We start from the raw sequence: 16,447 nt of genomic DNA, 5'->3' as shown, positions 1-16,447 counted from the left end.
GCAAGTGAGTGAGCGTGTCCGAGTGAGTGAGTGTGTGAGCGTGTCCACGCAAGTGAGTGAGTGTGATTTAATCATTGTGTTTGTTGATATTTTGCGAGTCCTCTGAGCATTTCCCCCAGACGATTCCTGGGAATGACGGTAGCTGAAGCTCATTAAATATGCAAATCTTATCCAATCCTAGCCATGGGCGTTTACTTCCAAGTGTTCAGTGCGGCACGCCCATCAAAACTGAGCGTTTCTTCAGAGAGCCTCAAAACCATGGCAGAAAATAGCCTATTACTTAATCATTATGATGTTTTTTAAAATAAAAACCACACAAACATCATAAGTTGACCTCAGACAACAGTATAAAAAAATTAAAAAGCCAGTTCATGACACCTTTAATGCTGACTTCACATGCTATCGGAAATGTCCTACTTCTGAAGTCGTTATTACGAGCTCATAGCATTCAAATTTTGCGTTTGTATAAAGTGGGTGACTCTCCGGAGTTTCGAGTTTTAGCTCCATGTCAACCTTTCTCACTCGTTGAGCCACTCACACAATAGCCGGAGCAACTTTTCTCTATTTATGGATATAGGAGGAGACATACATGGGTGAATGACTATGTATGCAATTTCCCACAAAATCCACCTGGACAGGTCTAAAATATAAACACTTATAATAGGCTTGCCATAGTGAATCAGGGTGAGACAAAACACTCATGAGTCAATACATCAATCCTTATTTAAATTGTTAATTTTGAACAAAAAAGTTACATAGTGTACATTTTAATCTTTTAAAAATGAAAATGTAAAAAAAAATCTTTAAGATCTTAAAAAAAAAAAAAACTTTAAAACAAAACATTTAGTAGCCAGTTGCTAAATTTAGGAGCCAACTCCAAAGACCTTAAAAAAAGTGACTACAATAGTCTTTAACCTGACTGCTAGTGTACTATGTACCTGAGATGTTTAATTTTTAAGAACTTGTGTACAAGACTTGTATTATTCTGCTGTTCCTTAAAGGGATAGTTTACCTAAAAATAAAAATATACTCGCCCTCATATAATTCCAAATAAGAGAAATGTCTTAGTGCTTTTTTCTGTCCATGCAATGGAAGTCATTAGTAACTTAAACTGTTTGGAAACCAACATTATTCAAAATATACGTTTTCCACAGAAGAAAATAAGTTCTACAGGATTGGAACAACATGAGGCTGAGTAAATAATTTTCAGTTTTTGGGTGAACTATCCCTTTAACGTCTGTTAGAAGACATTAAAATGAATGTTTTAGTAATTATGTAGCTAAAGGATGACAGCATCACTGTATTTGTTCTGTTACGGCATTGTATTTTTAAAATACATGTAATTATATTGGAAGCCCTAGTGCGCCATAAAACCTAATCAAACTGCCATTCTTTCAAGTATACTGATATATTGCAAATAAAGTCTTGAGTTTCATCATCTTTTAGTTGCCACCTAGATACAGTGACTCGATGTCCATGTCATAGTCTTTCCTGGGAGGCTCCTCTGGGCTGGAGAACTCCTCTCCAAGCATCCTCCACCAAGGGAGACGTATGCTCTGCATCAAGGCATTGTGGGATTGACGGGCGCGTGTGGCCACAGGGCAGGAACGGCTCAGGAATAGACTTGCATCCTCCGCTCTGGCATCCTTCAGGGACGGCGCATCTGAAATCAAAAACAAATGAGTGGTTTTAGGGGGGCGCTTTCAACTTAAAATGGAGAACATTTTAAGCATTTTGGCCATTCATTTACAAGACAATAGCATTTTGGGGGCCTGAAAACTTTTGAAAATGGGTTTCAAAGGGCACGTTTTTGAAAACAATATCCATGTAAACTAAAAACGGTGATGTCATGCGTATTACGTGTTCAGTCTAAAGGCACATGGTGTTTCTTTACAAAAGTGACATCGCGCACTACAGGCCTGGCATGCACAATACAGCATTTCTAATCGTGTTTTGACAATGTTGTCGTCTGTGTCACGAAACTTTTCAAAAACCCAACAGAAAAACTTTTCCATTTTTAGTACATTGTTGTGTAAACATACCCTAAGATCAGTGCTTCTCAACCTTTTTGACTACAAGGACCCCCACCATCCACATCAATATTCAAATGGTCAAAAAAATTCTGTATTTTGCACACACAAGTTAAAAGGCATTTGTTTATGGATAGTAAAACATGTCTGCAACATTTATCAAGTTCATGGATAATTGTGTGTGCATTTATTAGTCATTTTGAGTCTAAAATCATCCCATACCTTTCTTGGCCTTGAAAATGCGCTCTGAAGATGAACGAAGGTATTACGGGTTAGGAACAACATGAGAGAGAGTAATTAATGACAGAATGTTCGTTTTGGGTGAACTAATCCTTTAATTAAATCTTTGTCCCACTGTAAACTAGACAAAGTTATTAAGTACAGAAGTTAGACATACACCGCCTGACCAAAAAAGTCGCTGTTTGGATTTAAATAGGCAAATGCTTAAGAGTATTTGATTGGATCATTATTGCAGTGATTATTGTGTTTTTTTTAGCCTGTTATATTTTTGGCCCTAACCCTAAATGATGGAGTGTGTAGCTTTTCATTTCTTAAAAAAACATGTATGAAGACACATCATGGCCATATCCCAGGATGACAATGTCAAGATTCATCAGGCTCAGATTGTGAAAGAATGGTTGGGAGGGAGCATGAAGAATCATTTTCACACATGAATTGGCACCTCTGAGTCCAGACCTTACATTTATTGAAAGTCTCTGGGATGTGCTGGAAGAGACTTTACAAAGTGTTGGACTCTTTCATTGTCAATACAAGGTCTTGACAAAAAATTGATGCACCTCTTGATGGAAATAAATGTTGTGATGACATCCTAAAGACTTTCAATGAATTTAAGGTCTGCTTAACATGCTAGAAACACAATGGTCACTGCAATAATGATCCAATCATAGACTCTTAAGCATTTGCCTATTTAAATCCAAACAGCACTTTTTTTTTTTTGGCCGGGCAGTGTAAATTCTCATTTTTGCAGAACAGTTTTATTATAACCTAATCAGCACTTGTTTGAAGCCTGCAGACTGACAGGGCACCTACTGGTCGAAACAGGTACTGTTCAACAAAAGGCTATAACGGGTTTTTTTGCGTTTTGTTCCATTGCCGCTTTTAAATTGTTATTTCTATATAAACATGCGCTAGATGTCGTGGTTTTTTTTTTTTTAAATAACAGCGGATCAAAAAAGTTTAACTTTTAAAAATGCGTCTCAAGACCATGCACGTTCTTTCATTCTACTCCACTGCACTGCGTCTCTTGTTTTTAAAAGTTAAAAAAAGTGTTCTGCGTTAACACCTGACCCATAAACCGCAAATCTACCAGTGCCCACTGCATCATGAAATGAGAGACTGTCACAAAATTGAACAGTGGAAAAGAAAACCATGGCAAGGGCAAAGTCACCCACAGTTTTCAAAAAGTAATTATTGGCATACATGATTACTGACATACATGATTTAGAAGTGACATGACATAACGGAACATGTATTGAAAAGCTGGTGGTGTCAGGGTGCGCAGAGTAAACACTTTGCATACAGGTAGGGCCGCCACTGAGGTCATGTAAGATATGAAAGGCAAAATCTACTGATTTACATATGATCAACATATATGACACATGAGCAGGATACATACACCTGATTGCTTTTAAATGCGCACTTGCTTTCAAATTCAACATACTGCGTATAGGGAGCAAGATATCTGTCAGTCACGCTCAGGATCTGTTGCACACCAAATCCTCCGCCATCTTGTCTCTCTTTACTCTCGTCACATGATGAGTGAAACCTGACTCCTGCTGCGATTGTTGCTTGTGTTGTATGGAGCAGACGCTTTCAGTTTATAATTGTAGCGTCTGTTGTCCAACTGAACTAAATGGTTTTTATTTCTATACAAAAGCCAAAATGACAGTGGGGGCGGTGCCATGGTGGGCAAGTAATGTGATCTGTGTACGGCCGTGTAACACTACCGCAGCAAGCCTACCAGATACATACTCTATGCAAGTGCACAAACATAGCCACATCTGCAATCAGGCTTGCGTAGCTAGAAGCGTTCACACTTATGCTTTGCAAACTTCATGATGTCATCCTTAATTTCAGCAGATCAGATTTAGGTACGTACTTAATAAAAGCTCCAAGTCTGTGTTGATCTGCACAAGTAGGGCCTGTCTGTGCTGCTCCTGTGCCCGATCAGATGCTCTGCTGCCCAGATGCTGGTGGAGGAGACTCTGGGCTCTCTGATGGAGCTCCACACTGTCCTCTGCTGACATCACAGATGACTGCACAACAGAAAAAACATCATCCTTGATAAGAGGAATAATTTAAACTGAAAATTGATACAAGCTGTGTTTTTGCTCGATTCTTTAGCTCACAAAGACACTAAACACCAACAGAAGACGTCAAGATTTCATTTCTTCATGGTGACTCACAGGGTGTAGAGAGATGTGCTCCTGGATCTGTTGCCTGAGCTCTGTCCTTCTACTGTCAGTCAGTCCTTTGGGCCCTTTCAATGGCATGCGAATATTCCTTTGCGCTTTACGATGTTTTAAAAACTTCAAAATCTGACAAAAAGAACATAAATGATCAAGATTGTCAGGGGAAAAACAACTCAACCACTTTAATGTATTAATACATACACTACCGTTCAAAAGTTTGGGGTCGGTAAGATAGGTTTTTGAAAGAAGTCTCTTCTGCTCACCAAGGCTGCAATTATTTGATCAAAATTACAGTAAAAACGGCAATATTGTGAAATATTACAATTTAAAATGGCGGTAACACTTTATAATAAGTATACAGTAACAAAGAACTTATAAATCATTTGCAAACTATTAGTTTACAGTTAATTCATAGTTTAGATACATTAATAGACTATAACAGGGAGTTCTTGATTCATTGTCACTAATTAAAAAAAGTGTTATTATTTAATTAGCTCATATGTAAAAAAAGTTAGATTTTTTTATGCTTTGTTAAACTTATTAACGGTAAATATTTCTCAATTTAGATAAGGTCACGGAAAATGTTATTAAGTGCTTTAAACCAACCTTTATTGGACATTAATTGCATTTACACACACACACACACACACACACACACACACGTCTGGTTTACTATCTTTGGTAGGACTTCTTGTTAAAATCAAATGTATTACAAATTTTGTCAACATTAGTTAATGCACTGTGAACGTGAACAAACAATGAACAACTGTATTTTTATTAACTAGCATTAACATAGTAAATACTGTAACAAATGTATTTTTTGTTAATGTATTTGTTAATTCATGTTCGTTAATACATTAACTAATGTTAACAAATGAGACCTTTATTGTAAAGTTACCACATTTTCAGATTTTCCGTGACAATCTAAAGTGAGAACTACTTGTTAACCATAAGTTGTTAAAGAATTATCCAAATCTTTACATATGAGCTAATTAAACAATAACACTTTATTTATTGAGCTCCTGCCCAACAGCGCTCGGCCAGGGTCATTACACTTGGCGCCACAACCAGGTGCTGAAATCTATTGCAGACACCATCAGCAAAAAGATCAGCAAAGGCAGCCCAGGGAGCAACACCACTCACTCAATTACATTTGTTAGGGCAGGAGAACAGCCACAAGCAGGGAGGAAGGCACCGGCAGGGATACTGGCATCAGCCAGGGACTGGAAACTCTCTGTGGATTTAGAGAAGCAGCTGAAATTCCCCCAGCACATCGTCAAAACAAATATGAGGCCAGATATCATTCTAGTCTCAGAGAGCACCAAAAACATAATAATCATGGAGCTGACCGTGCCATGGGAGGACCGCTTGGGAGAAGCCCACGAAAGGAAGATGACCAAGTATGAACATCTGGTCACAGACTGCCGAGCACAGGGCTGGAAGGCGAGATGCATGCCTATCGAGGTTGGCTGCAGAGGATTCGTGGGGCGCTCCCTCCACAAAGCCTTTACTGCACTGGGCATTGTAGGAACAACAAGGAGCAGGGCCATCAAGAACACCACCGACGCAGCTGAGAAAGCCTCGAGATGGCTCTGGATCCGTAGAGGAGCACCATGGGGGAAAGCTAGTGCTACCTGAACACAAGTCACGGTCTGATCAGCCGTGGCTGGGTCGCCTGGGCGAGGGTGTCTGATGTTGAAAGACCCGAAACACCCGAGGACCCCAGGTTACATCACTGATGATGTGTTCAGGTGCATCTGAAGATGTGTTTCAAGTACTACAGTGACAATTAATAAGGAACTCACTATTTGTATATTGTCTATTAATTAAACTACAGTTTATTAACTATTAATTAACTCTAAGCTAATAGTTTGCAAATGATTTGTAAATACTGTTTACTTATTATAAAGTGTTACCAAAATAAGTTTTCTATTTGAATATATTTTAAAATGTAATTTATTCCTGTGATTGCAAAGCTAAAATTTCAGCATCATTACTCCAGTCTTCAGTGTCACATGATTATTCAGAAACCATTCTAATATGATGATTTGCTGCTCAAGAAACATTTCTTATTATTATCAATGTTGAAAACAGTTGTGCTGCTTGATATTTGTCTGGATTCCAAAGAACAGCATATTTGAAATATAATATAATATAACGTAATTTTAGAACATTATTGTGACAGTAAAGACATTTATAAATATATTAATTTCTTTTTTTAAAAAAACTTACTGACCCCTTACTGATGATAAATGACAAGTGAATAAGATCATTTTAAGATTATTTGGTCACACTTTAGATTCGGGGACAATTCTACTAAATAACAATTAGACGATTCCATTTTCTCAATAAACTCCTAACTACTGCTTATTAATAGTTAGTTGGGTAGTTGTTAAGTTTAAGTATTGGGTAGGATTAGGGGATGTAGAATATGGTAATGCAGAATAAGCATTAATATGTTCTTTATAAGTACTAATAAACAGCCAATATCCTAGTAATATGCATGCTAATAAGCAACTAGTTAAGTGGGAATTGGACCCTATACTAAAGTGTTACAGATTATTTTCATATATGTACAGATTCCAGGGTTATTATAGTTAACTAAAACCATAAAAACCATTTTCGTTACTTGAAATAAAATACAAAAAATAAAATACAAAATTCAAATCAGCTAGTTGCCAAAGTAACACTTCTCATTTTCATTTAGTTTACTATTTACACCAAGTGAAAATAGTAAAAAAAAAAACTTGTTAGCAAGTGCTATTCGCACTAGCTCCGCTTAACAATGCCAAAGTCTTCAGTGATGCAATAAAGCGTAAGGATCTTGGTTTTGACGTGATCAGGCCGGGTTCAAATCCGCCTTTTGCCGAGCTCGCACTTCTCCCTTTTCCTATCACATATCACATCAGAAAGGCATTTATTTTCAATAAAAATTAATAAAATGTTCTAAAAGTAGAAATAAAGTGCCTAACAAAATGTTTTAATGGAAAATATAAAAATAAACATTTGAATAAAAACTATAATATGATCTTAATGATACTAAAATAACTTTTAGTCAGTGCATCTGTCCACTCACGGCTCTCTGTAGAGTGACAGCAGCTCTGTGCTGTGTGAGAATGTATCTGTGCTGCTGGAAGTTCCGTCTCTCTCTGTGTCCTCTCCACACTCTCTGAATCAGCACGGCTGCCTTGTTCTCCAGCTCCCCCAGGTATTTCTCCAGCTGGGCTGAGAGAGGTGGATATGCATAGCAATTAAAGACCTCATGAAATGGTTTGACATGTAGTTCTTTCAAGTGTTGATGTGCTTTCAATTGTACATTTTGCTACTTGTTTCCATAACAAGTGAAATATTATAAACAATGAGTGTTCATTTTTACAAACTGATGGAATAAAACAATGTTTTCTGTGTTTACTGACAGATAACAAGGTCACACAACCTAATCTTAGTATTTTTGTCGTTTTTATTCATTGTAAATTGTAATCAAATATTTCTATTTGTTGTTAAGTAATTTATTTCAATTTTGGTTTAGTTTTAAATTGAATTCCAGTTAATAATTTATTTCAGTTAGTTGCCAGTGCAGCATTTCTAATTTTTATTTAGTTTACATTTGTCATTTTCATTTTACTTTAGCTTTATACCCAGGTCTGTCAAAGTACATGATTCTGATTGGCTGGAAGGTGTGAGTTCAAACTGTGTAATGCACTACTCTATATTATTGCGCTGCCACACACACATACACGTCACTCGCACACACACACACACAAACATTCAAGGGAGCAGAAACTTCTTGTCAACGCTGCCCACAACTTTTAGCAAGAAATTAAATCGCTACATTATATTATTCAGCAAAAAGGTGTTAAAGTCGCTGTTTCTGAATTTTATCCATTACTTATCTTAACTCTGGAGGCTTTCCGTGTTTTTACTGTTATATGATAGGATTGCTATTACGCAAGAGTAAAGTAGAGAATCTCCAAATCAAAACACAGGCAAAAGAGGGCAGAAACAAGCGATAAAAACATTGCTAATGCACATTGTAGTCTTTGGGGGAAAAAAAGTTGTTTTCAGATTTTTGTTCAAAATGGTCCTTTTTTATGAAACTTACCCACATTGAAATGTTAATAAAAACAAAAATACACTTCTTTTTTTTTTTTTAAGTGGAGGCTCTATTCTTTATTTTGATATGCATGTTTAGATATTCATACATACTGGGGGCCGTGGAAATGATAAAAAATGCTGGTGGTGGCTGGCAATTTTTTTTGTCTTTTTTGTTGTTACATTTTATTGATTAGATTTGATTTTGTGTTGTTACCGGCTGGTAATATCTCCATCAGATGAAGCTGGTGTTGGCGGAACTGTCTCATGGCTCTCTGTCTTCGCAGACACACTTGATGACGTAATTCCTCTTCTGCGCGTTGACTTTCGATGTGTTCCTGTTGCTGTCTGCGCTTTTCTCTAACGAACAAAATAACCACAGTGTCACTAAACATGTATGTAAACTAATAATGACATATATTAGGTAAACCTGGCTTTCAGATATTCCAAAAGATGACAGAAAAGTAACATTTTCAATATAAAAAGTACAGTTAGTTTGACCTATCATAGCACTTTAATTTAGAAAATTCTATCAAACTGGTACGTTTTTAGGTGCTTAAATAAAATACATCATATGCTATGTAAACAAGTAACTTAAAGGAACACTCCACTTTTTTTGAAAATAGGCTCATTTTACAAGTCCCCTAGAGTTAAATAGTTGAGTTTTACAGTTTTTTAATCCATTCAGCCGATTTTTGCATCTGGCGGTAGCACTTTTAGCATAGCTTAGCATACATCATTGATTCTGATCAGTCCATTAGCATCTCATTCAAAAAATGACCAAAGACACTTTCAATATTTTTCCTATTTAAAACTTGACTCCTCTACAGTTACATCGTGTGCTAAGACCAACTGAAAATGAAAAGTTGCGATTTTCTACACTTATATGGCTAGGAACTACGTTCTCATTCCTGCGTAATAATCTTTGCGGCCGTACCATGGCTGCAGCGGCGCAATGATTCGTTGGTATTCTGTGAAACATGGTGGTAGTATACACCTTCGACTTACTATCACAGCCCTTTACAACACACAGAACCATGGCTGATCACACAGGTAAATCCACAACACAATTTGTCGGCTGCAAGCCTGAAACTTTCTCTGCAACTACACGAACTTAGTGCCGGTCACATTGAAAGGTACCTAGCTGGGGGCTACTTTCAGGCGCTGTAATATCATTGCGCTGCTGCAGCCATGGTAAGGCCGCGAAGATCCACGACTATTACGTAGGAATGAGAAAGTAGTTCCAAGCCATATAGGTGTAGAAAATCGCAACTTTTAATTTTCAGTTGGTCTTAGCACACGATGTAACTGTAGAAGAGTCAAGTTTTAAATAGGAAAAATATTGAAAGTGTCTTTGGTCATTTTTTGAATGAGATGCTAATGGACTGATCAGAATCAATGATGTATGCTAAGCTATGCTAAAAGTGCTACTGCCAGATGCAAAGATCGGCTGAATGGATTCAAAAACGGTAAAACTCAACTATTTAACTCTAGGGGACTTGTAAAATGAGCCTATTTTCCAAAAAAGTGGAGTGTTCCTTTAACTAGGCTATTACTTTTTTGCACTTATGTTATCAACGCATGTGTGGATGATACCACAAAAGACCATTTTGCAAAATTAAACAAACAAATAAATCTCACGAGGGAGCATGCCCCGGGACCCCGCTAAACAGTTCACACTTCAACCCCCCCAATGTTCAAATCAAAACTACGCTCTTGAAGACATGCCTTTTTTTGGGCGGTAAATAATGGTGCAAGTACTAGTAAATGGACTAGCGCAAGTACTAGTAAATGGACTAGCGCAAACTCTAGTAAATCACGTCCCATAAATTTTGCGTCCGATAGGGAAACTCCTGTGGAGGCTATCCTATAAGCTTCGGCATGGATGGCATGGTGTTCTCAACGCGTAGCAGAAAGATCCTAAGTCCAGGCATTAGCTCTCTTTGGGAGGTGTTCACATAAAATGATACTTTACCCAGTGCTAATTAATAAAGTGCTGTTGCGCTGTCAGTGGAGTGGGAGCTCACGGCTACGGTAAGAACCGCAGCATTAACTTCTGACATCGCCGAGTTCAAATACACCTTTTTCTAAACTCATTCTTCTCCCTTTTCCCATCGCATATCAGCTCAGAGAGGCATTTATAAAAAATAAAAAAAAATTGATAAAAGTGTTTATCGGGCATTTAATAGGCCTGTAATTGAAATTGGATGTGGTGTCCTTGCGTTGATCGGATGGGTTGGCACATTGACTGTGGCGTGTGCAGCTCAATGGCTTTCTTCTAGAGCTGCTGTACAGCCAAAACTGTATCATTGCCTTACCTGAAGCTGCGCTGTAATGTGCTGACCGCTCTGGGGAGTTTCCTCAGTCTTTTTCTGGTCTGATGGGCTTTCCAGGCTGCCTGGATAATACAAGCTGCTCTCACACGCTCCTCAGATGTCTCCTTAATTACATAATGAAGAATAAGAATATGAGAGAACGTCCTCAACAGTTCACCAATAACTGATGCAAAATTCAGAAATCCTCATGGTATCGATCAACATTGTCATTTCAGCAGCAAAGAGGTAAGACAATTAAATCCGAGATCATCAATAGAACGAATTATTAAAGGTACAGTAGCAAAAACATCCAGTTTAATTCTAAGGGTTCAGAGAGACGGCATAAAATGATCATGTAAAACTGTATTATGAGTTTGATGAAAGACAAGTTGCGATAATCTTTTCTTCCCTATTGTGACGTATATCCGAGTGAGGTGGCACAAGTAAAAATGTAGGGCAGACTTGTTTGTGTCCATCGGGAATTGATTGGATCACTGTATTGTGGTTTGCTATTGCTGTGATCTCATGCGAGTGCCCTCGTGCCAGTAAACACGTCATCAGAGAAGAGATGCCGTTGCAAGAGTCAGGGGACGGTATTGTGGGTAAAGATTATGAGAGTACATTCATTTTAAAAAATGGATAAATCCTTATGGGATAAATCATTCAAAAATACTCAGACCTGCAAACTCACAAGTGTTGAAAAAGGTGACATGTTTACGAATTAAATACTTGTATGGGGGTCTGGGCCATTGCCCCCCAGTAGAAAGATTTTGTGGTTTTAACATGTAAACTAAGCATTCTGGTGCACTCTGACAAGAAATACACTATAGGGCTGTTGCCAATCAAATCATTTACACTGAAAAATTACAACTACAACAAATAATGTTATGAGATTGATGTTTTAAACGTTTGAATATACAAATAAGAAAACATGCAATGATATTTTAAACATGAAACTAAACCGCCAATAGGGGGCAGCAAGTGACCGTATTAATGAGTGAGTCATTGAGTCATTCATTCAAACGATTCATTCAAAACGCTGAATCATTCAGTAACAAAACACCGCGCTGAGTGTTGCTTTCCTTTGGAAACATTTTCGTCAGTGAAATAGAACAAAAAAGTCAATGTTGTTTGTGTCTAAAATGTTAGTAACTTAATATTAACTAGGCTACTTGTTTATTAAACCATACAATTCAATGTAACATTTGCAATCGTGATGATATTTAGCAAAACAGCTCCCTAGTCGACTTGTGTTATTAACAATATCATAAGTTATAAATAAAACCCAAACTTTTTTAAACTTTTTACCTCAGTATGTTTCTTCTGTGAGTTTATAGTGCTGTTATGTTCATTTGTTTTGATTTCTCCACGAATGTCTCTCTCAGGCAGACTTTGTTACCAGAAATACACTATCCCTTATCAATCGCTGTTTACATTGAAATGTAATAAAATCAGAATCATTCTCGCATTTCTGGTTATTTTATTCACTTTTAAGACACTTGTCCGGTCACTTGTCCTGGACAAAGATCAATGTCGAGCCCTTAACAGTCTATGGTCAAGCCCTGTGTTAATTCATGATTTATACTGCAATACAAATTATTAAATTAGTTTTCATGGTGACTAACATTATAGGTGAACTTCTAGGAAAAAATAAAATGCTACCAAATGTAAAAAATGTCTCCATTAAGGAATTTAACAGGCGCTTTGAGCTGGTGGCCGCTGACCTTAGTGTCTCTCCATGGGGCGTCTGACTGCAGGTGATCAATAAGCTGATCCAGAGCAGAGTCAAAGCCTTTACCACGCCAGTCTTTCACAGCCAAATCAGCCAAACCTGCATGGACCAAATATTGGACACACTCAGGGACTAAAGGCCCATTTACACCAAGAACGATAACTATAAAGATAACTACCGTAAATCACTGTCTAAACCAACGCACTGTTCATTATAATCACGCACTGCAGTTCTGTTGTCTGCTGCTTTAAATGCTAGAGCACTTTACAGCAGGATGGATTCTGATTGGTTATCAATGTTTTTATTATTCATCAGCAGAAAAAAATATATAGTTCTGAAAGTGATTCCAATGATATTGTTTCTCTGTGCCATTATAGAGTGCAACAGCGCCTGCCCACTTTTTCAGTGGCGTTGGAAAAAAAAGTACAAGACTGTGTACGTATGCAAACCAACTATTGTACTCTATTGTTATAGTTGTGATTTGGACTTTGCTTTTTAAACTATATCTTTATAGTTTTTGGCCTTGGTGTGAACGGGCCTAAAAACTTGAAGATGTTCTGAGATCTGTGTGCGACTGTACCTCTGTATCGTCTGTGAATGAGCTGATGGGTTGAGCTGCTGTGGTCCATAATCAGAACAAGGGTCTTTACAGCTGCTCTGCCAATCACAGGATTCGAGCTACTGGACATTTTATACACAATATCATCCATGATGTCAGTCAGAGCCCGGTTTCCCATCTCAGTCACTACAGCACTTCAGAAAAACAAGGGAAAAGATTTTCCAAAGCATGAAGCAGTCACGTGGATAAAGACTATATCATGAATCAAGTGGCTTTCTGTTGTACCCGTTTGCCCTGAAGATATTGTTCCACATGGTGACAGTAACAATGGCGACATCATCATCTTCACAGATCTGGACACTCTCATAATGTTTAGATCTCAATACTGAGAAGGGAAAATTACAGTTTAATTTAAGTTTAAGCTAAAAAAATAATAATCTCTAACCATCTTGTGATGGTCAAAGGGCACTAAATTTATAGAAGAAGTTGTTTACCATGAGGAATGAGATGTCTGTGAGCCCTGAGGAGCCAGCCAATGGAATCAAAGACTCTTCTGAACAGACGAATCAGCTCATTGTGTGTCTTGTCCTGTTGAGAGAAATTAAATCTGGTTGCTATATGCCGTCTCTACCAATTCAAATAAAAGTCAAAGGTGATACAACTAGTTCGAAAGGGTTTATTTTGCATTAATTATCAGCTGACTGTACATTAAATAACCCAAACCCTGTTATTTGAAGTTCTCCATGTCAGATGTTTTCAATCTTTTAGATGCCTCAGACCCCCATATATGATCATTCTCATGCAAGGGACTCCCATCCTAAAATTTAAAAGGCAGCTATACATTTTTATGTATAAATATCAGATTTTATGCTGTAAAAAAATGTAATATTATAAATATCTGTAAAATTTCATACACCAACCAGGCATAACATTATGAACACTGACAGGTGAAGTGAATAACACTGATTATTGTTTCATCACGGCACTTGTTAGTGGGTGGGATATATTAGGCAGCAAGTGAACATTTTGCATAAGGATTTGAGAGAGTTTGAAAAGGACCGAATTGCGATGGCTAGTCGATTGGGTCAGAGCATCTCCAAAACTGCAGCTCTTGTGGGGTGTTCCCGGTCTGCAGTGGTCAGTATCTATCAAAAGTGGTCCAAGGAAGGAACAGTGGTGAACCGGCAACAGGGTCATGGGCAGCTCATTGATGCACGTGGGGAGCAGAAGAAAGGTGTCAGAATACACAGTGCATCGCAGTTTGTTGCGTATGGGGCTGCACAGCCGCAGACCAGCCAGAATACCCATGCTGACCCCTGTCCACTGCCGAAAGCACCAACAGTGGGCATCAGAATTGGAGCACGGAGACATGGAAGAAGGTGGCTTAGTCTGATGAATCACGTTTTCTTTTACATCACGTGGATGGCCGGGTGAGTGTGCGTAGCTTACCTGGAGAACACATGGCACCAGGATACACCATGGGAAGAAGTCAAGCTGACGGAGGCAATGTGATGCTTTGGGCAATGTTCTGCTGGGAAACCTTGCAAAAAGGCTTGGAGGCCCCACCTCGCAATTTACAGGGCTTAAAGGATCTGCTGCTAATATCTTGGTGCCAGATACAAGAGTGGAGTTCATGCCTCGACAGGTCAAGGCTGTTTTGACAGCAAAAAGGGGACCAACACATGTCATAATGTTATGCCTGATCGGTGTATATTATCTATTTGTTTATTTTAATTAATTTGTACAATTTATTTTCATCTTTCATTTATTTTTCTTTATTATTTATTTTCATATTCATTTAATATTTATTTATCAAACATGTATTTCCACAGACCCCACAGCACTTCCTTGTGGCCCCTGGGAGTCCCTGGACCCCAGTTTTAAACCCACTGCTCTCTGTGATTCAGGAAACTGTAATATCTTACCCGCAAAGCTCTGTTCATTAGACGGTCTGCAAGAAAAAGAAGACTTTCCACCACCAATGGCAGAAATTCATGATTGAACACCTCCATGTGTCTGAAATCACCCAGACCCACACAGCATGTGCTGGACGGACAGAAACACACGTTAAAATTCCACAAGACTACTGCGAATGAAAGAATATTCACTGTGTATTTAAAACAAATCAGCTTGAATTTGAGTACCTGAGGAGGTCTGCCATCTGTGTCAGGACTGCATAGCCCCCTTGAATCTTGACTGGACTGAATGTCAGTGAAGATGAGCAGTACTGCAGCACACCACAAGAGTACAGACTCTGTTTACACGCCTCCAGATCCCTCTGATCTCCTGAAGACTTTCTGCCCAGAAGATCTGTTCGTGTCAAAGATTCATTCATATAGGAGAGACATGCTGGTGTTAGCAGACATGTAACATGTACTTCATCTAATACTTTAAACAACATTTTTATAATAAGTGTAGAATTAATAAACATACAGTTTAATGAGGCTCATAACTGAAATGTTATTTTATTTGGTAACGTTAAAAAGAGCATTGTCACTATTTGGGTGAGCTGCAAAAAAACTTAACGGTGACGATTTATACCGTAAATTAACGAAAGTCTGCAATGATAAACGTAAGGACAGGACTCTACGTTACCTTTTAATGCAGAAAGCACGTCGCTAAACTTGTTTTCAGATTTGTGTCTGGTGTTTGCGACCAGACTCTTTAGTTCTGGGTTTATGTCGTCTCCTGGTTGACCCATTGCGATCATCACTGGCTTGAAAAACGTTTCAGATTTCAAATATAAAAGCGCATATCGAATATCGGTTGTTTGAAGATGTAATTTACGATTTTCTGCACAGGAAAAGCGACGCGACGTACAAGAGCCTGTTTGGTTTCTACGGCAACCTTACGTCATCTCCCTGCGACCGTCTTCCACCACGTTGTATTATTTTTGTTATATTAAAACAAACACTTCGATACATCTGCCGTTCACATAAAATAGTAATTTTTTTCCCATTTCATTTCTACTTCAATCTTATTGTCTATGAATTGAAAAGAGAGAACATTTTAATATTTTTAATGTTATTTAAATTAAATTGCGTATTTTAACCAACAATTTTAGTAATTAAATATCCTCTTAAATCTACAGTCTTTAAAGACAATGACAGCTGTCTGTCGTTGTTTCCTTGACAACAGCGCACCCAACTGGATCAGTCGAGGTTGGTTTAGTTATAGATGCAAAACTGCTGCTTGTGTGCAGGCCTGACGATCTCGGAAATGTTGTTGTCGGTGACTGAAAACATATAGCCTGCCCTGCCCTGTCATGAGCACCTCCATGTAGAAGA

At 38.1% G+C, this 16,447-nt stretch overlaps 1 protein-coding gene across 1 annotated transcript; it reads right to left on the bottom strand.

Moving 5' to 3' along the window:
• Positions 1-363: 363 nt before the first annotated feature.
• iqcb1 (IQ motif containing B1) lies at positions 364-16,022 on the bottom strand. The gene is made up of 13 exons (XM_079841051.1): positions 15,756-16,022; positions 15,305-15,470; positions 15,086-15,206; positions 13,655-13,748; positions 13,446-13,545; positions 13,182-13,354; positions 12,594-12,700; positions 10,873-10,994; positions 8,772-8,914; positions 7,539-7,687; positions 4,457-4,588; positions 4,150-4,306; positions 364-1,663 (listed from the first exon to the last, which is right to left on the bottom strand). The coding sequence occupies exons 1-13, from the start codon at positions 15,868-15,870 to the stop codon at positions 1,443-1,445; spliced, it is 1,800 nt and encodes a 599-aa protein (XP_079697177.1). The 5' UTR covers positions 15,871-16,022; the 3' UTR covers positions 364-1,442.
• Between the last annotated feature and the right edge of the window lie 425 nt (positions 16,023-16,447).

This window comes from Gobio gobio (assembly GCF_949357685.1).
Source record: "Gobio gobio genome assembly, chromosome: 17".
Lineage (NCBI taxonomy): Eukaryota > Metazoa > Chordata > Actinopteri > Cypriniformes > Gobionidae > Gobio > Gobio gobio.
This window is presented reverse-complemented; position numbering and strand designations above follow the sequence as displayed.